We start from the raw sequence: 22172 nt of genomic DNA, 5'->3' as shown, positions 1-22172 counted from the left end.
TGCTTTTTTTTATTTTAAAAATGCATTAATATGAAACTAGCGCAATTCTATGCTCGTTTATTGGTTCTTGAAATTTAGTTAATTGAAAAATTACTCTTCACCGCTTTGTTGGAGCAAAATTTGCAGACAATACATTTGGATTTTATTGTGATTTTTTTGATGATTTTTTCTGTTGTTCGATTGTTTTGTAGAAACATTAAGATCTATATCATAACATTATAGAAATTAAAACTATAAAGCATCATTATTTTGTGCTCTAATAATAGGAAGGTATTCAGAGTTACGTACTGTTATTTTCTCAACTTTAAATGTTAACAACAAAATTTTACCATCGCGGGGAACCAGCAGTTAACTTTTTATTAGGCTGGGTCAATTGAATTCATTCAATTCAAAACCAATTTCTAGTGGTCCTGTCTGGCTGAAAACAACAGTTGTAGTGGATTGTCGCATGAATGATTTCTTCCCCGCACTGACAAAAGTGGATTAGAATCAATTTCAGTATGAAAAAAGTATGTTGAAAAAGTTTAGATTGATTTTAGTTTAAAAAAACAAAGAATAAATATAAAAGATAAGAATGAGTTGGAGCGATTTATAATCGGTTTAAATTGATCGTAAATTCCAGCTACAAAAATTGATCCAAGTCAATTTTAAACTGATTTTTAATCAGTTTTTTCCAGTCTTAGTTTGTTTTTTGTTTTTAAATGGTTTAAAACCAATTAAAACCGATTTTTTTTTCATTCGAGTTTCTTCAGTTTTAATATTTAATTGCATTTATTCCTTGCCTATCACTTTTAATTTTACATCCATAGCATATTGAAGCATAAAAAAGACCGTATAAAAAGACTGAAATATGAATAGAACTCTATGATTGCCTTGCATATTTTGAGTTGAAAAACTAATCTAATCCGTTTCTTTTTTTCGCTTCGATGTACAATGTATTTAAGTGAGATTTGGATGGGCTTAAGTGAGATTCGGATGAATTTTAGTGAGTCGGAAAATCCATCCAATTCGATTTAAATCGATTTTTAAAGCACTTGAATTAATCCATTTAATTTCGTGAAATATACATTGTTAATCGATTTGGATTGATTTAAAATCGATTTAAAATCAATTTAAATCGATCCGAAACAATTTTTGTCAGTTCGGGACCAATCGTAACTGTGGTTCATAGATCGTAAAAGAATGAAACTTCAAACTTATTCGAGTTAAAAAACATTTAAAAGACTGCTCGCATCACGGCAAGCCTTTTAAGCTCTAAAGAATGGCGTTTGATTCGAAACAATTTGAATATGTTTTCAAATAAATTTTTTATTTCAATTTTTTCAGATTTTTTCGAAAACCATCCCTTCAGACTGTAGCAAAGTATTAAATAGACCAATTAGACTGCGGCAATCCAATTTGGAACAATTTAAAATAGGGATTAAGTCTCTGCTTACACGTTAAATGCAGGAATCATTCCATGCATAAATTATCTTTAATTGCCTAGTTTGGCAACCTTTCGAACACCATAACAAAAAATGATCACGGGTAAATTTTTTTCTTAATTTGAGCTCAGGACACAATACCTTTCAAAAAACTCCATCAAAAGAGGCTAGTTAAATAGTGGAATTTGGTCTGGAGAAAAGAACTAACCCGAGATTAAACATTCCATTACATCAATTTCTGCGAATGTGGGGAAAAACAAACGTTTTGCAGGCCTGTAGTACAATTTTTTTTCAGCGATTAGACTGAATAAGGGGCGAATTTTTTTCATTGGGGGAGGGGTTATCACTTGATCATCTATCGAACCCGTTTTACTACTTTTTATGACGTTCAGTTTGGGTCAAACAACCCTAAAAATTTTCCTAAAGCACTTCGAACCTGTTGCGCAGATTAGTAAAGTCTTACAGTGTTTTGTGAGCGCTCGGAAAATCAATTACTTGTCTGTCTAAAAAAGTCGACAAATAATATATTTTTTTTCTGAATATCGCCTCTCTCTCGCCAAAATCACAGATACAGCTCTGGACTAAATAGCAAAAAAAACTTCGGCCAATAAATTTGTAATCGTGAGAAAACTATACTTCTGAATTTGGATAGTCTCAACAACCACTCCCTTCTCCTTTCAAAAAAAGTGATTTGTTAATTAAACTAAATGGTTACGTCTCAAATGGCATAATTCCCAAATGGCATAAAAATAATAAATTTCCCAAATGGCATAATTTTCATGCAACTGTTGCATTGAAAAAATCGAAAACAAGTTTTTCGTAAGCAATGTGAGAAAATTAGTCAAGTTGTCAATTCAAATGTTGATTGACATTTTATCTTGAATTTTTTTTTCAATTTGTTATCAAAAGCGAAAAGCTCAAACTTTTATTTATTGATAAGTTTCTTGTGGTCACTTAAAATATGTTTGGAAGCAATTAATTCCAAATCTTAATCACTTGTTTTCATTCCTGACAAAATGTTAGAATTAGAAGCTCATACAAAACGCTTGAATTACAATCATAACTTGAAATTTATGCCATTCGGGAAATGGTTCATTTTTATGCCATTTGGGAATTATGTCATTTGGGAAGTTACCAAACTAAATATGCAAATTTGTTACGTATTGTTTTAACAAATTTATCAGACTACGTATTAAATTTCTGAAAAACGTCTTTGATTAAATTGCCTTGCTCTTTTGACAGTTCAAATGCAGTTTTGAAAATTCGGTTACAGTTTTAACGCCATTTCACTGTCTCAATGTCATAATTATTTGAAAAATTTAAGACGTTGTCCGATAAGTTTGTTAAAAGCTATAGTTCCCATTTTTATTTTTTGTTTGTTCAATTTTCCTAGAATGGAGTCGGCGATCCACAGTAGCGTTGGTGAACTCCCTTGTGGGAGTGACTGCCTACCTGGTCATCGGCGCTTTGATCTTCTCGGCGATGGAGCTTCCCCAGGAGCGAGACCGACTGCGGGACATGAAGGCGCACGCGGAGGCTACGTCTGAGAGAATGGTGGACGAAATAGTGAATAGAACGATCGAAAAAATTTGTCTCCTGGAAGATTGGGAACAATGTTTGTCCCGCATCAATATCCAGCAACTTTACAACCAGTCATACGATATGGTTCGTCCATCTAAATTTCTACCAGGGGCGGATCTGGGTTTTTCCCGGGGGGGGGGGGGGGTGTTGGGAGGCTTTGGCTCAAAAAGTTTTCAAAGGTTTTGTCGACTTTTTTTAGGTCGACCAAATTGATTTTCCGAGCGCTGGCAGAGCACTGTAAAGACTCGACGTCGCAGGCGAGTATTTGAAGAAAGAGTAAAAATGACGTTACATCTACAGTGCTGATTTAAATTATCCGGACAGAACGAACAAAACTTGAATTTTCGAACGCATTTTCTCAAATTGGGTTAAGATTAGACAAAAAGTGAAGAGAACAAAAGTTGATTAGAATTTCACCAGAATTAATATGGTGCCATTTTTTCTCCGAAATTTTCAACAAAAACTTTACCCCAAAAATGGGTCATTTTGGCTTTTTTCAATTAATCAAGAGTTATGCTGAAACTATTTTGTTAATTGATGAGAAAATTATATCACAGGAAGCCTCTTACGCAGTTCAACAAAGTTTAAGAAAGGTAAAATCTCCTAAAACCAGTATAAGAGAAAAAATTTTCACTTGATAGTCAATAAATGTGATTTTTACTATATAAAACCCAGCATCTCTATTTAAAAATAAATTTTAAACAATTTGCTCTAATTTTTGGAGATTTTACCCTTCTTAAACTTTGTTGAACTGCGTAAGAGGCTTCCTGTGATATATTTTTCTCATCAATTAACAAAATAGTTTCAGCGTAATTCTTGATTAATTGAAAAAAGCCAAAATGACCCATTTTTGGGGTAAAGTTTTTGTTGAAAATTTCGGAGAAAAAATAGCACCATATTAATTCTGGCGAAATTCTAAGCAACTTTTGTTGTCTTCACTTTTTGTCTAATCTTAACCCAATTTGAGAACAACGCGTTTGAAAATTCAAATTTTGTTCGTTTTGTCCGGATAATTTAAATCAGCACTGTATACAAGCAGCGCTGTTTTTTAAATCGAGAAAAACCATTTTTTTTTAATTTTCCGAAGTTTCGATTTGTTTTAAACATTCATGACTTCCTTGATAAGCGTTTTTGCGGCTTATTAAAACTCTAACAAAATTTTGCGGAAGTTTTGCTGTGCCGAAAAAATCTCAGGTTTGATCTGAACCTTGAACAAAGTTCGAGAGTAAAAATTTTGAACTAGCTGGAGTTTAATGAAAATGACTGAATTTTGTAAAAACTTTCTTAGATGAGTTTCGAGGTCTAAAATGTTTTTTTTTGTGCTCAATCATATTGCGATCATTAAAATTTCGATGCTCCAGAACTTAGATTTTAATGAACGTTGTAAAGAGTAAAACGTGTTTGTTAAAACCAAATTGCAAAATGGTGATATTACACTAGGTGATAATTACGAGTATAGTGCTTGTATTAAATTTGAGAACAATTATAGATAATATAGTAGTTTCATTTTCAATCAATCTTACAAGCTGCTACAAAAATTTTTGTAAAAACAATGCTCTGCCAGAGGGAACATTATTCAAAAATTCAAAATTTACACTTCTGCCAAAAATTTTGGCTTTCGAAATAAGTTTGTGGTACTGTGTAGTACTGTTGCCACAGTAACCTTGAAGAATAAGTGGTATTATTATTCTGTTATGTATTGTTATTATTATTCAAGGCCATTCATGCAGGCCGAATGCAACAGTCATTTGGATGTTTGCTATCTGAAGAGAAATATGAAAAGATAAACATGATCTCTAAACAAAAACCAAGTCTCACAAAGAGTTAATTTACAATTTATTACTCTTCTGTTTTATTACTAACCAACACCCATAGCATAGGAATACCACATGGCGCAGCCAGCAGGATTTATGTCCCAAGACAATAGAACGGATATGGGAATTCCTGTATTTTGGACATCCGCGAATTCCGACCCTCCGTGAAATTTCAAGACATGGCTAGATCAATTTTTACTGGCAGTTACAGTAAAGGAGAGCGTGAATCCGGAACTATTGTTAGAAAAACCAAAGGAAGTTTTGTTGGAACCGTTACCGAGGCCGGAGACTCCACGAGAAAATGAGAATGCACAGGCGATTGCAGACAGAGAGAGAGGCCAGAAACCAACTCGCACGGGACAAAATTCTTCTGGAAAACGATTAAAGAAGAGCTAGAGGACCAAAGGTTGGACACAACGTATATTTTAATGAAGTACAAAAAAGGGTAGCCTCTAAATTATTCCTAGCGTTGGGAACAGAAGGGAAAAAGAAATTTGTAGAAAAGAATCCGCATGTGGAAGTTTCAAAGTTAGAATTTCGAGAGATGGTTGCTTTGGCAAAGATTGAATTTGACAAAACGCAACGTGTTACGTATGAGCGTTACAAACTGTTTAACCGAGCTCAAGAAACAGGCGAAACGCTAGAGGCCTTTCATGCAGCATTAACTGCCCAAGCAGCCAAAGCGGAGTTAGGAACACTTGAAGATGAACTAGTGCGTGATTTATTCATATCTAAAATGAAAAATGTGGTATTGCAGGACACATTAACATTTGAAACATTCTCACCAGAGGAAGTATTGAAGAGGGCATTGAAGTTTGAACAGAGTAAACAGACAACTCAGGCATTTCAAAAAGCGAACTCACCGACTGCAAATGCAGGTCAAATTCACGGAACAATGAAAATAAAGCAAGAACCAATCATGAATATTGGTAATAAGAATGACAATGGCAGGAGACAATCGAGCAATACGTACAAAAAGAAATCATACTCGGATAAAAGAGAGGGGAGAAATCCTATAGATTCGAAAACGTGTACTCGATGCGGTCGATTATTTGAGAAGGACATCTGAAGAAATGTCCCGCCATGGGAAAAAAATGTAAAAATTTTTCTGAACCAAATCATTTTGCAAAAATGTGTAAGTCGCAACAAGTAAACGAGAATGCGAAATGCGGAAACATCATCTAGCTCATCATCTGTAATTTGATTCAGTCATTTGACTCGTGCGATGAGTTTGAAATAATGGCTATCGAATCTGAGTTGTCGCCGTTGGAACAAATAGACGAATACATAAAACAGCTAGCGAATAGAAAACAAGAAACCAGGGACAGCGGTAAGGACATACAGAATGTCGATATTCGCAGAAATACCCGATCGCATTAAATAAGGTCATTGAAAGCTTTGGTGAGAATCGATCATCAAACATAAATTTGACCATTGATACCGGAAGTCCATGGTGGGAAGTAATGGGAGCATCGTTCTTGATCACAGAAAGACGCACGAGATGTATATTGGGGCTGGATCTACAGAGCAAAGTAGGGATTCACACAACACAGAAGTTGGCACCCAAAGACAAGACGAGGTTTGATGTACTACTGTGCGAACAGCCAGAAGGTTGCAAAAATAAATTTTATAGTAAATTTAAAGACTTTTTCGACCGTCAGGGGTGTTCGAAGAACCATGTTGTCAGTACAAAGTTCAAGTATCCACTTTGTCCCTTACAAGAAAAAGGGAGACGAATTCCAAGATACATAAAGGAGAAGGTGTATGAGGAAATGAAAAAACTGTTAAAAGAAGGGCATATAAAACGTCCGGACAAATGTAGTAGTGATTGTTTTATAGCGCCTTTTGTAATAAACAGTGAAAAAAAATGATTCCATAAAATTGGCCTTAGATGCAAAACCCATAAACAGACAGTTATTCAAAAATAAATTTCAAATGCCTAATGTTGATGAATTACTGGATGGGGTCAGCCAAATAGTTACAGCAAATACAAACGTCACGCTGTATTTCTCAGTACTAGATTTGAAGTACGCGTACAGTCAACTCAAACTGACTGCAGAGACAGCTAAACAATGCAATTTTAACATCATAGGAGGATAAGCTACCGGAACATACAGATTTCTGACCGGATTCTATGGCCGGCAGACATGCTGGCGGAGTTCCAAAAGGCTATGGATAGAACGTTAAATCATGTCGAAAATACATTCTGTTTCCTGAATGACATACTCATTGTGTCTAAGGGAAGTGAAGAAGAACATGAAAAATTGATTATGAACGTACTGGAAAAGTTAGACAAAGAAAACTTGGCACTAAAAATATCGAAATGTGAATTCTTTCAGAATGAGGTAAATTTGCTGGGACATAAGTTATCGCTGGACGGCATTTCACCAAAAATAACAAAAACGGAAGCGATATTGAAGCTTAGTCCGCCAACTTCTTTGAAACAACTCAGGTCCTTTCTGGGTCGCATAAATCATTTGGCCAAATTCATACCCAACGCGGCTAATTTAACTGATAAACTGAGACCTCTCTTGCGAGAAGAGAATGAGAAGAAAAAACTCAAAAGCGTGAAAATTCAGGTTAAAAAATTCGAATGGGAGGAAAAACATTCGGAGATATTCGAATGGATAAAAGCAGCGGTTGCAAACATAACCAAAATTCACTATTACGATCCTAAGTTGGCTACTAGGGTAAAATGTGACGCCACCTACTGTGGGCTAGGTGCATCGTTGGAACAACAAAAAGTGGAGGGGGGGTGGATACCAATCGCATTCGCGTCGAAATATTTAAACACACAAGCAAAAAAATACTCCACAAATGAGTTTGAACTGCTAGCAGTAGTATGGTCTGTTGACCGATTTAAACATTATTTGCTAGGAAAAGAATTAGTGATAGCCACAGGCCATAAAGCACTTGTTTCTGCTCCGGATGAAAATAAGTCAAATAAAACCTACCAATCTAGGCTAACCAGATGGGTAGACAGACTATTACCCTATCAATTTAAGGTTATTCATATACCAGGGAAAGATATGGGTATAGTAGATTATTTGTCTAGAGACCCAAAGGGTGAACCGTCGCCGAAATCAGTATTGGATGAAAAATTTGTAGTCACTTCGATTGAAAGCTTTCATAAAGCTCTCGACTGTTTACACAGTCGACTGAGTGATCACGATAGACTCGACCGGAATGAAAACGTTCTAGAATATTCTAGAGTTGATCAAAATGTATCAAATCAGAACACGCCATCCAACAGTTGCTATGGCAACCAAACACGGTTTAAAACGGACAAGGCACGACCGGAACGCAAGAAAAACTAATTTTCAATCGTTGCAACGAGAAAAGTGCGAAAATTCAAAAATCATCTCAAAAATCAGTTTATCTCAAAATTGTCAGCAAATACAGTCGGTTGAATCACTTAAATTAACTGAAAATTTAGCAGATTGCGAGTATACAGAATGAACCCAGGAGAAACATCGAAGAGCGGAAAAGGGAAGAAGATGGTCAGGATACAGGATCCAAATGATACCTTGAGGGAAGAAGTAACGGAAACGACATTTCAAAGAACTAGAACGATACAGCGGACCCCAAATAGATCAGATTCAGAAATTTCGGACGCAGAAGTAATACCACAGGTGGAATGGCATTCAATGAATAGACAAATCTGGACAAACCCTAAAAACAGCGGTGAGTCAACATCAACTGCTGAAACAGCCCAACCAACGATAGTCTCGTTTTGGCAACTCATAGGATCGGAGAGAAGTGATGACCCCAGACCAGTAATAGAACTAGAAGCTAATTCGTTAATGCACAGCCCGAAATCACCGAGGCAGAATACATCAGGAGATGAAACGGAAACAGGACAAATCATTGAAGTGGACTTAACTGTAGACAGCATTGACGACAGGGAGTATGGTTCAGAGGTTAGCGTGGTCACGCCGAAACAGACAAAAAGGGTTAGCCACAGATCCAGGAAATACGAACATTAACTAGCGGAGCAAGCAAATGGGGAGAATGGCCCGTTATCACTCACAAAATTATTTGATAAAAATCTACTGGCGGAATTGGTATGAGAAGATACTTGGATGGATCGGCTCAGGCGAGTGGTGAAGCGGAATGACAGACAAGGATTCGAGATGATGGGTCCCTTCACCAATCCGCTGTGGCATCAAATGTCTGTAGTCGATGACTGCCTCCTAGTGGATAATCGCTTAGCAGTACCAGAGAAGTTGAGACAAGCTGTGCTTCGGCGACTCCACCAAGGACATCCCGGACAAGAAGCGATGCTAGAGGTTTCCAACTACTTATGGTGGCCACATATGCCTAAAGACATGGTTAACATGGCCGAAGAGTGTAGGAGTTGCACTCGTTACGGTAAGAACGTTAAATATATAATCCCAAAAAATTCGGCAAAACCACTTCCACTGTTGACACAGCCGGGACAAGAATTGCAATTAGACTATGCAGGCCCACTCGAAGATCATAAGGGAAAGAAGATATATTTATTGGTTGCTATTGACAGATACTCTAAGTTTCCATCAGTTAAGGTCACGAAATCTACAGGGGGAAAATCAACAATAAAATTTCTGCGTATCTACATTGAAACACATGGGATACCAGAATCGATCAAAACGGATCAGTTTTCAGGATTTAAAGGAAAAGCAAATCAAAAATTCTGTCCAGTCGGTGATCATCGAGGATATGGCTTGGTCGAACGAACAATACAAACTATTAAACAAAGATTGGGTGTAATGCTTCTCGATGAAAATGTACAGTCGATTAAACTGTGTCTGAGCACAATAATTAGGGATTTAAGATGGAACAAACAGAAAACGATCAAATTGTCACCTTTTGAGGCGCATTTCGGTCGATTGCCAAAAACTGAATTTAAAATGTAAGAGATAAATTTCTTAATGATTATGGTCGTTTAGATAAAGAAAATTTGGAAAGATCGGCGTTAACAGCTTCACAGTTGAAGAGACGCATTGATCAATCGAGAGATAATGTCAAAATTATCCGAAAAAGTCAAAATAGTCGGGACGTCAGCCCACTGTTTTTGCGTAATACTACGGCAGCTAAAGAAAGGGCCAGTGCAAAGGAGCTGAAGCAGCTACTGGAGGCCAATGCGCGATAGAATGCCACTCGAAGGGACATTTCAGACAGCGAGTTACGAAGAGTCGTAGACGAGACCAGCACGATAAATCCCGAACTGAGAAAAGAACTATTATATTCATGGGAGCGAGGATTTTTTGAGGACAAACAGCCTACAGTGACTGACAATTTGTCGGGTTGCTTCCCTCGCAAACACGAACAAAGAAAAAGTGGAAAAGCCCTAACAATACCTCTAAAAGGGAAAGTTGTATCGGAGACACCGTCGACAGTAAAAACGGCTGCCTGTGCAGTTTATCGGAAGAGCGACATAGCGAGATCAAAACTGCCTGTACAGTCCAAAATAGAAGGTTCGGAGAAAAAGAGACGCCCAACAGGGGAAGAACCAAGAAGTTAACAACAAAAGACAGTAACACAGGATGAAGACGTTGACAGTGAGTCGGCCGAAGAACATGACGTAAAAGATCAGGGGCCAAGAGACCAGAAAATAGAAGATAGTCGGTTGGTGGACAAGTTTCAAAATTCGCCTAGCATAGTAACGTCGAAAGATACAAAGACAGGCGGGGGCATTAACCTAGGAGGGAAAAAGAATAAGCCAAATCGAGCGGGACCGTTAGTACATAACCCGAAAAGCTATCAGAGCAAGTCCACAACGCAAAAACCGAAAAAACCAAAAGCCGCCAAAACAGCAACAAAAGAATCCAAAAAGCGGGATACAAGCAATGAAGAAGTCTACATTGAGTCGTCTGCTCCTAAGGAAGCATCAGTGAGTAAACCCATTACTCGACAAACCGACGAAAAGGAAATTCTGGACACATTCCAGAATAAGAATATGATATCAAAAGAATGGGAGGCACTCACAAATCAGGTCTTGACCAGAGGAGTGCAAAAAGAAGCGGAAAAATTACTAAATCAACAAGCAGGACCAGTCGATACTTGTCCTCCAACAGGGTTTTCTGACGAGTCGGACAAAGAAGAGGAGGAAACGACAGTTAGAAGAAGTAATAGGCAAACGGTTTCTCGATGGTTTGGTCCCTGCTCGGGGGGAGAAGCGCGGACCTGTGGATTTTCACAGATCGCAAAATTCAAACCTGGGGGGGGGGGGGGAGAGGAGTTCGACAGTGTGTTTAGCCTAGGCCACACTGTCGGGCGATACTTCACCCGTCAACAACTCACCCACGGAGTAGCCGACCATGGGGGGAAATTACAGGCAATCAACATCCCAGCAAATAGGAAGCGCCATGTGGAAGTAATGGCAAGAATGAAAATGTGTCACGATGTGGAGGTCAACCCAGGACCGGCGAAGTCGAAGTTGAGGTGCACAATATGCAACGAGGGATTCAAGAAGAAAGAGTGGTCAGTCAAATGCAATGGATGCAAGAAGTGGACCCACTGGAATTGCACCTCGCTCGGAGAAGACGGGAGGTGGAGCACGTCGTTCAGAGCACAATGCTGCACCCCCCAGGAGCCGCATGCCGATGACGGTCAAACGGAAACGGTGGAACAACCAACCGTGGAAAGCAACGAACACGTGGATCAGCTCCAGAGAAATGCCAAGAAGCGGGTCAAGAAGCGTGCACAAAAACAACGAAGAAGACAGAAGAGACAGGAGAAGCGAGACGAAAAGTGGACGGAAAACGCCAAACGTATGGGCAAGAAGAAACAAACGAGCATATGGACTTGGAACATCCAGAGAGCGAGAGTAGCCTTCCCCCGTCGGAGCAGATTCGCTGAGATGCTCCGAGAAGTGGCGAAGAGCCACGCGGAAGTCGTGCTATTCACAGAGCTTTGCGAAACGGTAGAGGGAATCAAGTGGATCAAAGCAGGCGATCTCTATGGAGTCCTCATCCATGGAAAGAAGAGCGGAGTGTTCCTCAGAGACCTGTGGGCGGTGGATTGGAAGGAACAAGGATACAAGAGACAGTGTGGCGACAGAAACACGGCAGTGGATGTGAGCGGAGTGAGGTTCGTGGCCACATACCAACCTCTGTGGGAAGGACAAACGGACGATTTCGCCAGATACAGAGAGGAATTGGAAGATATGTTGATAACCCTGAACCTCTTGGTGATCGGCGGGGACTTCAACTCCAGCGTGGGGGACACCAGAGAACGGAGCAGAGACACAGTCGCAGGGAAGTTCGGGCTGGGCAAGACGAATACTGCAGGAGTGGACCTGATCGAGTGGTGCCACGCCAACCAGTTAGCGTGAGTGAACTCGTTCTTCCAACACAAGAACAGAGGAACGTGGAAAAACCCGGCGAACGGAAGCTGGCACGAGCTAGACGGCTTTCTGGTTAAGCAGAAGGAGAGAAGCCGAAGAGTCGTCAACGTCAGCACGTTGGGAGTGAACAAACTGAGCGACCACCGGGCGAAAAGGATGACCTGCAATCTGGAAGACAAGAAGAAGCGCCACCACGGTTCGACGAAGGTCCAGCGCAGACGGACGGTGGATTGGGACAAGCTGAAGATCCCAGAAGTGGCAGCGAAATTCCGAGAGAAAATCGAGAACCCGGAGGATTCAGTGGAAGACTGGAACGACGCAATGAAACTGTTCGAGAAAGCGGGAAATCTAGCCTGTGGTTCCAAAGCGAAACGGAACTTGAGCCCGTGGCTAGATAATCACCTGGAAGAGATCGGCAACTTTCAGAACCTTATCACTCGACTTACCCAGGAAATGAACAACAACATCCCGACAGCGACAGAAGAACGGAAGACGGTCAGGAAAGACTACAAAAAAGCGAAGAAACGGTGGGAAGAAGAGTGGTGGATGGAGATTGTCGAAGACGCGAGGAAGGCAGAACTCCAAGGTGACATCGGGACGCTGTACAAGACGCTGAAGCGTATTGGAATCAGAGACAACTGCACCTTTGAAGACGAAACATTCAGCCCCGAAGAGTTCCGAAGTCACTTTATGAAAGTATCAGAGAACAGATACGAAAGGGGACGAGACGAGATCGTTAGGACCATGGAAGAGATCCCCGAACGCTTCGACCAGACAGCACTAGAAGCGGCCATTGAACTGGAGAGAGTGGTCACGTGGAGCGAGTTTGAAACAAAGTTGGCCAAGATAAGGGATGGAGCACCAGGGAACGACGGAGTTCGGATGCTAGCAGTAAAGGTGGCCAGCAAACCAATTAAGCAGGAGCTCCACAGGATGATTGGGCAGTTGATAGACATGAAACCGGAGGAATGGCCAGAAGAAATAAAGGAAGGCTGGGTCATTCCCCTGCACAAGAAAGGTCCCAAGAACGACCTGGGCAACTACCGTGGAGTGTGCCTGTTACCACTGGCGAGCAGACTGATCGCACGTATCCTCGCGACGAGACTCCGGACATGGGCAGAAACCATTGGCGCTCTGGACGAGAACCAGAACGGTTTCCGCGGTGGAAGGTCTACGGCTGACTCAACGCAGATCATTATCCGGATGGAAGAAGAAACAAAAAGAGTGTACGGGATGACAGACGAGTGTAACGAGAACCGGCCAGGGGCTGTCCTCCTAGACATCACCAAGGCTTACCCTCGCACCAACAAACCCCTTCTGTGGGGTATGTTAGCCAGATTTGGCATGACGGACAAGGTGCTCGATCTGCTGAAAGGTCTCCATGAAGAAACGCGATACCGGGTGAAAGGAAAGGAAGGTCTCAGCGATGATTGGGCCCCAGCCAGAGGACTCAGAGAGGGGTGCGCAACATCACCTATCCTTTTCAACGTATATCATGCCGAAGCAATAAGAAGAGCGGAAAGAGAACGGAGAAAGGAGGCGGCGGAGAGAGGTCAAGAGTGCGGTCTCACCTGGAGGTGGACACCAGGAGGCAGCCTCCCACCGAGAGAAGGGCCCAGAGCATTGCATAGCAGCAACAAGTGTAATTTCATCCTGGAGGACTCGTTGTTCGCAGACGACACCTCTCTACTTGGTTGGACCGAAGAGCTCGTCATAGGGAAAGAGGTGATCAAGAAGAAAATGATGGAGTTTGAAGAGAAATGCCACGACGGCAAAGAAGAGTCCATCACTTTTGCAACTACCAGCGCCCAGAAGACTAGAATGCTGGGAACGCTCATCGGGAAACGAGAAGACCGAGGAGCCAGGATCAAGAGAGGGTACCACGCGTGGAGCAAGGTGAAACAATGGCTCTGGAATTCGAGCCTCTCCAAGCGCACCAGAGCATTGGTGGTCCAAGCCGTAGTGGAGTCCACTCTCCTGTTTGACTGTAGCGTTAGAGCATGGACACCGACCGACATCCAGAAGTTCCAGAGCGTTGCAGACAGAGCCTACAGGTTTGTGTGGAACAATGGAAAACCTCACACACTGATAAGGATGCAGAATGAAGGAGTCAACAGCTACGAGATCCGCAGACAGTTGAACATTGAATCGATAAGGACTAAGATCGAGTGCAGAGCATTAGAGCGAATGGGCCACGTTCTCAGAATGTCGGATGAGAGGATTGTGAAGAAAGCCGTGCTCGGATCCTGGGACATGGAGAGGACACGCAGTGGGAACTCGCGAGGCAACACCATCCAGTACTGGCGCAGACTGCTGAAAGAAGCGGGACATGAAGACGACAACAGCGAGAACCTCACCAATGACCGGAAACGATGGAAGAAGACCGTTACAGATCGCAGGACGTTCCTCAAAAACTGGGAGACGCAAATGTGCAACTGGCACAGAGGAACGGAAAAACCGGCCCGCTCACAATGGAATAGAGAGAGAATAAGTGACAGCGGTTGGCCTTGCCGCTGGGACGGATGCGACAAGATGTGCGCAACAAAAGGAGGACGGACGAATCACGAGAGAAAAGCACACAGAAGGGAGTCAGTGGACTTCAAGTGTCCAAAGTGCAACGACAGTTTTTCGGACCAGGCTGCTCTGACAAACCACTTCAAGGCGTGCCAAGGAGGGCAGGGTGGGTTCTGTCCGAAGTGTCAGAGGTCCCTGTCGTTGAGCAACATGGCAAGACACCGGAGGACCTGTCGAGGAGAACACCCGACAGCCCCAGAAGTAACCAACACCATTATCACAGGACGATTCGCCGGAACGAGAGCCAGAATCCAATGCGAAGAATGCGGTACTTGGGTGACAAAAAACAACATTTCAAGACACTGGAGCACATGTCCTGGAAACTGGGAATCAAGGCCCCCCACGGGGCGTAAATGACAAAAGAAGAAGAATAGGCAAACGAAGAACCAGGGGCCAAAGAGATATGGTAGCCCAGTATCCCATTCGGTCAAACTTATTAGTGGTGAAGACGACGTCATGGAGCTAAATTTGGCAGCACTAGAGGCCTACAGAATGAGATTAGCGAATTTAAATCTCAACAACAAAGAAACAACGCTGGAAAACAACACGTTCAACCTATTAGAGAGACACCTATTCAAACGGAAATTTGGGGCTACATCGTTGGACGTTTCTGGGTCGTGGAACGCTGCGAGAAACAAAGCCGAAGTAAAGAAAAATAACAAAGGAAACTAAGTCAAACACTAAACAACTTAGTAAACTGAGATACAAACTAATATATTGATTATAAAATTTTATAAGGTATTATATAAAATTTTGTTGTCCTCAGGGGAATGTGGTACTGTGTAGTACTGTTGCCACAGTAACCTTGGAGAATAAGTGGTATTAATTTTCTGTTATGTTTTGTTGTTATTATTCAAGGCCATTCATGCAGGCCGAACGCAATAGTCATTTGGACATTTGCTATCTGAAGAGACATATGAAAAAATAAACATGATCTCTAAACAAAAACCAAGTTTCACAAAGAGTTAAATTACAATTTATTACTCTTCTGTTTTATTACTAACTAACACCCATAGCATAGGAATACCACAAAGTTGTAAGCAGTGTTCGAAGCCTGGGACCACTGTTTGACCAAAATGCTAGTCATACATTTTTCATGCAGTTCCATAAGTAAAGAAAACTGCAAAGAAGATCTGTGATTTTCTAGTAGAATAGTAAATTAGTAAATTAGGAAAAATTAGATTAGTAAATTAGGGAAAATTTAGGACCAACAATTATGTTTCAACCCTAAATTCTAATTTTTGTTTCGACCTTAATTTTGCTCAAATTTTTTTGGTTGTGTTCGTACAAAGATCTCTGTTTCACTCAAAATTAGAGTAACCGAAGGTTTGAATGTCTTGCATTTCGAAGGCACTGGCAAAGAACTGAATTGTTACAGAGATGTCTTACGCAAATGATATACTGAAAGTATCAACTTTTTAAATTTTCACAAAAATTTTCAAAGTCGATTTTTTAAATTAAATATTGAAATTTTAATTCATAAGGCTTTGATCAAGGCATACATAAACATGCAACTCAAAAGAAATAAGTTATCCCAAGAAACGGAAAAAATTGAACTCTTGTGTATCCAGGATTTCGTTATATACACAAAAAAATTAAATGTTGCTTGCAAAACATTTCTGGAACATGTTTGCTTCGTTTAATGATAAAATTCGTCTTACTCTTTTTGGGACAATATGAACTACTTCTAGAAAAAAAATTGTTGTTGCAATCAGAAAATTGCTAGTCATACAATTTCCTTATATGGAAAATGTATGATTTGATTTTTTTGACCTAAGGTTTTTCTTTTTTTTATCTATAACGGCACACCGGCTTTTATGCCACAACAAAAAAACGTTCTTTGAAAATTTAGCAAAATGTATGAAATTTGTATGACTACTAATTTTTCATAGAGAATTTGTTTATGGAATTGTATAATTTGCATTTTTATCAATGGAGGTCAACCCAGGAGTATAACAAAAAAGCGATCTAGTATTTAACTTGAACCTCCCACCATTGTAATATATCACCCTTAACATCCAATACGAGCGTTGCTTGAGTCTTTATTTGTTTCAGATGGACGCCTTATTGAAGCAGTTTGGCTATGACCAGTTCGACGTACAGCCAGAGAGCAGAGACTTGATTACTTCATGGGATCTAGCCGGAGCTATCTACTTTTGCATCACTACCGTCACAACCATAGGTAAGCCAACCACTAAAAGTTTTAAAAGATCAAACAAAAAAATATATTCAAGGGGTTTTATTTTGAGCACCGACAATTTGGCTACAGAAACAGTCCGCTCAGCTGCAGTCAGAATTTTTTCGTTTGCTTTCTCGAAAAAACCTTCATCAGTAAGCATCTGTTTATGTTTACTGATGTAATTTTTTGATGAAGTTAACGGAAAATTAATGCTACCAATATAGTTTGATTCTTGAGCCAAATTGTCCTTGCTCAAAAAAACCTTCGAATAAGTTTCTTGTTCCGAACTAATAACGCGGAGACGTCTTTTTTGCGCATAAAGAGGTAGCGAATTCAGCAAGACTGCTCTGGGGAGGGGGAGGGGGGTTTCTTATCTCATCTAGTCCAGTTGCACAAAAACTAACCAAAATTGTCAAAATAAAGGCGAATAGTTTGAACGCAAAAAAAAAATTAAAGAGCTCTTTTTTTTCTACCAACAATGCAACATCAAACAACCAAAACGGGGACACCAAAAAAATTGCCAAGTTCCCAAGTTAAAAACACTTTGAACAATTTTTTGGGCCTTCTTAAATCAAAAAACTTAGTTCAAACAAAACTGTAGCGAAGTTTATACGTAATTTTGAGCCAAAAACTTCAGGCTTTTGATGCGGAAGGCCGTTGATACCGTTAATTTTTTTGACCGATCAAACAGAGAAGGCTGTATGAGCGTTCATTTCGTATAATGGTTCCATTACATAAAATGCATTCGGCCAAATTTGTACCATCAAGACAATCAAAGTTTTAAAAATTGGAATATGCGTTGAAATTGAGAAGTAGTAGCTGTTATTGTCGGATTTTACAACCAAGGGAACAAGAAACGCGCAAGCAGAGCCGTTCCAAAAAACTATGAAATTGTTGGCCAAGTTAGCATCCTCTTCCCCAACCCAAAGCCGTTTAGGGGTGATCGCGGAATGACATTAACTTAGTTCTGAATTCAAACTTTCAGCCGATCAGAATGAAGAATTTTATACGCAGCGATTAGTAGATTTCATTTGTACTGAACGCTGGTGTGGAAGATCTTTTCTTAGCATGTATGGGGGACGGGTGGAAGGTTGCGAATTTGATCTAAAAACTTTGATTTAAGTCATCTTTATCTGCAGGAAATTTTAAGACAAAAATGTAGTATTGAGAAATACTACACAGACAAAGGACCATTGTCTTAGTTGTTTGTTTAACGACCCAATTCTAAATTAAAGCCTCTTTTCACTAAATCAGATACTGACTGATTTACTCTTATTAGGACTATAAAATCTTGTTTTGAAAATCCACTCCTTTTTAAATACTTGTCCAATTTTTCTCATTTTTTCATGCTCAATATTTTAAAAGGGTGGCGATTATTAAAACGTCCCTTTTAACTTAACTTGAAACAAACTGGATAAATATTTAGCAGTCTTGCCGGCTGCACTGAAATTCTCCTTGCTTTGATTAAGCAGAGATGCACCTGCAATATGATGCATCAGAGAGAGTAATATGAATTTTTAATCAGACAAACTGAAGGCTGCGGTTTTTATCAAAAGGGACTAATAAGTTAAAGATATTTGATTTGACAAAATCAAATAAAAACTAGTTGAAAATTCCCTATAAAAAAGGGAGAACAAAGGAGCAGGTGAAACCTGAATAATTAAAGATTGAATCAGCCGCCGGTTTATGCTTACGAGCAAAAGGACTGGCCGGAAATCTTCAGTGTTTCATTTTGCTCAGTAAGCAGCAAGTTAGATATTTTCAGTTAGACCTTTTCAAAAAATAAATAATTTTTCTTTTCTACTTTTACAGTAAAATTAAACTAGTCTTTTTTCACAAATAAAATAGAGAATAAATTCTCAATTTAAGATCGATAAAATTATAAATCGAAATACTCGAGATAACCACACCTGAGGAAGTCTGGACTACAAATACCCAAAGGACTACGGCAAGACGATACTGACAACCAAACCAGAAGTGCCGAAGTGGACAAAATCAAGGGCAACCCAAGAAATACTACTCAGTCATCGACCTTAGTAAGAAGATAAAATATTGATGAACAAAATAAGATTAACTAAACCTCCCCTCATAGGTATATTTCTTTAAGCTGTTCGATTCGCTTATATAATCGAATTACCCAGTGCTTTGTATTAAACCAACGAATTAATTCATACCTTTTCTAACTATTGTTTCTACTCTACAAGACAATTTGACGATTTAAGGTGAGACTTATAACTTAGGATAAAATTAATAAGCATTCAACCAGCGATGAACGCTTAGTAAAACTGGTGCGACAGCAGCAGATAACTACTCCTTAAGAAATTCCTTTTCCAACAAACTCGAAACAGCTTTTAAAATTCAAAAAAAATTGTTAATATTAGGATCTGTGAGTATTTGTCAGATTAGTTTCCAACCTCAAAAAGCCAGAGACAATGGGTATCTTTCGATAGAAACACAATTTCATTGTCTTCTACTTGACAGATATTCCTAGTAGGGTTCTTGCGATAAGTATCCCCTGCGCTAGCAGTCGCCCACGATATTCCTCCACCTCGAGGTCTATTATACGGCTTTCTAACTGACATTAGCTCATGTCCTTAACTAATATCTATTATTATAATAATATATAAAATTTCTGAAAGAATTGTTTTCTGCCTAAGTCCACTAGTAAGATATAGACGTTTTGTCCAGTAATCCACTAAATTTATGCCGATACTTCAGTTTAAAGTTATCATCACTAAAATTAACGAAATTCTGTATTAAACTAAAGTGCTCAAAAAGTTATTAAATATCTTCATTTATTTTTTCGAGGGGGTTAAGTGGTCATATGTGCGATCTAAGAGTACCCTAAATTGTATGATAAATTGAATTCTTCGTCACATTATCTCAAACCATCCACGCTTGTTGCTATTTATTCTAATCCTTCATCATTTCTCGAGGCTTATCCTCATTTTTTCTTAAACTAATTTTAATTCTATCCACCTTAACATAGTTTAAACCTAAATCATCCATCAGTAAAGCTACCAATTACTGAAACTAAGGAAGAAAACAACAAAAACCACGAAGGAAGGAACGGATTTGGGTGTTTTTTTTATAAAGCAATGGTTTTTTATGACACAGTTTAAATATACACCTAACAAACAATAAGAATACACACTAAAACCAATCTTAAACCTTAACCACATAACACCAAACACCAAGTTTTAGTTTCAGCACATAAATATCAGGTTTCACAACAAAAACTAAGTCTAAAACACTGACACATCCACTTTATATTGATAAACTAATTTTCATATGATAGCCTAAGCAAAAAAAAATTGATTTTTACCAGCCAAAATTTTTGGTTTCAGTCTAGGTTTCAGTTATAGGGTCAAACGTTTCCGGTCAAAATTTTAAGTTTCTGTAAACGGATTCGGGTAAAACAGCAAAAGTTGAACTAGTCAAACCCAAATTTGGATACCATAAGTCAAAAACCTGGTCTTAAATGGTAAGTTTTTGTTAGTTTCAGGTTTCAGAACACAAAAATTGAGTTTTTGGTCTCAAAATTGAGCTCGGAACGCCGAATTTTGACTTTCTAGAGAAAACTAACGGTGTTAAAACCCACCAAACCAATTTTAAAATTTGGTTCCTAAGGCTGAAACGTACGTTTCAGAATTAGTGTTTTTGGTTTCAGACCCAAAAATCTTGCTTCCCAAGTGAATATTTTGTGAAATATTGAAAGATAAAAGGAATCCTTAATGCACTAACCAATTTTTAAACTCAAAAAACTTCTGGAAGGTGTTAGTTTGAGCCCTCAAACTTATAGTTTCAGAAAACTAAAATCGTCGTTTTAGGCTAAAATTTCCATCTTTTTGGCAATTTTATTGCTGGAAAAGAAATATATTAGAGAGACCAACCTAAATTTTCAATCTCAAAACTCTAAAACCAAGTGGTCAAACCATAGTTTCAGTTCTAGAAATCATAGTTTCAGCCCCAAAAACTTCGGTTTCCGCAAACAAATTTTTGATTTTGAAGTTGTAAACCTGTTCCAAATTCTAATTTACACTAGACCAGCTATCAAAAACCAACTTTTTATTTTCATGCATCGAGTTTGAGAGAGTTTATAAGAGTTTAAGTTTGAGATTTCAAAAACTAAGTTTAAGATATTAAAAGATTCGGTTTTCTCGATTTTTTTTGCAAGATAAAGCATAAACTAGGTATACTAAAGCTTCTAGACAATTTTAAGATTAAAAAAAAACTCAATTTCAGCTACCATAGTTTCAGGTTTCAGATTATTGTTTCAGTCAAAAATTTTTGTAAAAACTTTAACAAAAAAAATAAGTTTTGAGCCAATAATAGCCCAAAAAGGCATATAGTTATATTGTTAACCATACCAAAAGCATCAATTAAACTTATCTTGAAGAAAGTTTCAGGTTTCAGTTAACGTTTCAGCGAATAAAAACTTGAAAAACTTCGAAAAAATTTTAGAAATTTTTTTTCCAAAATTTTTTTTATTTTCTTATTTCATTATTAATAACCTTTCTTAATATTCAATAATTCTTAGGAGGTTTTCATTACTCAAAGACATACTAATCCAATAGTACAACTTAGCTTAAGAAAAAGAAAACAAGCATCGTAAAAATTAATGTCAACACATTTTAAAATTGACGTCAGTACAATAAATTTAAAACTCAAATTAGGAAATAAAGTCTCTAACATCATATGGTATATCACTAACACTGAAAAAGATCATATTAGTATACTAGCAAAACACCCTAACGACAATAAACACGAATTATACGTCTTTTTTTGACGATATACTCCAGAAATTGACACAATTCTTCAGCAAATAAAAATACCAAATAATATAATTTATATACCGCAAGAACAAATAATTGCTTCACTCCCGATTGCTTTTTGATATCATCATATACCCAAGCACAAAAATACTCGCATACTAATCATTTTTTATTAAAAACACAAATTTTTCCTTAACAAAATTTAAAAACATAACAAGTTCATTCCAAATTCATTAGAAAAATTTAAATATTCTTTATATTGTTTATCATTTCCTAAATAAATATTTGTCCCTAAAATGATGTAAAATGCTATGTCAACTTTTTTACAAGTAAATACAACAGCATTTAATTTAAAACTAAAATTAAAAAATAAATCCACAAAAATAATTTGGTATATCACCAATATCCAAAAAGATCAAATCACAATTTTGTCCAAACACCCACACAAAAATATTCACGAATTAACCATTCTCTCCAGCAGCAATACCCCAGAGATAA

At 38.5% G+C, this 22172-nt stretch overlaps 2 protein-coding genes across 2 annotated transcripts in view; both read left to right on the top strand.

Annotated features, from left to right (window-relative positions):
• LOC134851282 (uncharacterized) overlaps positions 1–22172 on the top strand; it is a 534247-nt gene that overhangs the window by 225598 nt on the left and 286477 nt on the right. The window lies entirely within an intron of this gene.
• The window catches only part of LOC134857126 (potassium channel subfamily K member 2-like), a 61634-nt gene that overhangs the window by 28989 nt on the left and 10473 nt on the right, over positions 1–22172 (top strand). Inside the window, exons 2-3 of the mRNA XM_063873499.1 lie at positions 2818–3089; positions 16776–16902. Of these exons, the coding sequence (XP_063729569.1) occupies positions 2818–3089; positions 16776–16902 (399 nt within the window). The remainder of the gene's footprint in view (positions 1–2817; positions 3090–16775; positions 16903–22172) is intronic.

This window comes from Symsagittifera roscoffensis, chromosome 1, assembly GCF_963678635.1.
Source record: "Symsagittifera roscoffensis chromosome 1, txSymRosc1.1, whole genome shotgun sequence".
Classification (NCBI taxonomy): Eukaryota; Metazoa; Xenacoelomorpha; order Acoela; family Convolutidae; genus Symsagittifera; species Symsagittifera roscoffensis.
This window is presented reverse-complemented; position numbering and strand designations above follow the sequence as displayed.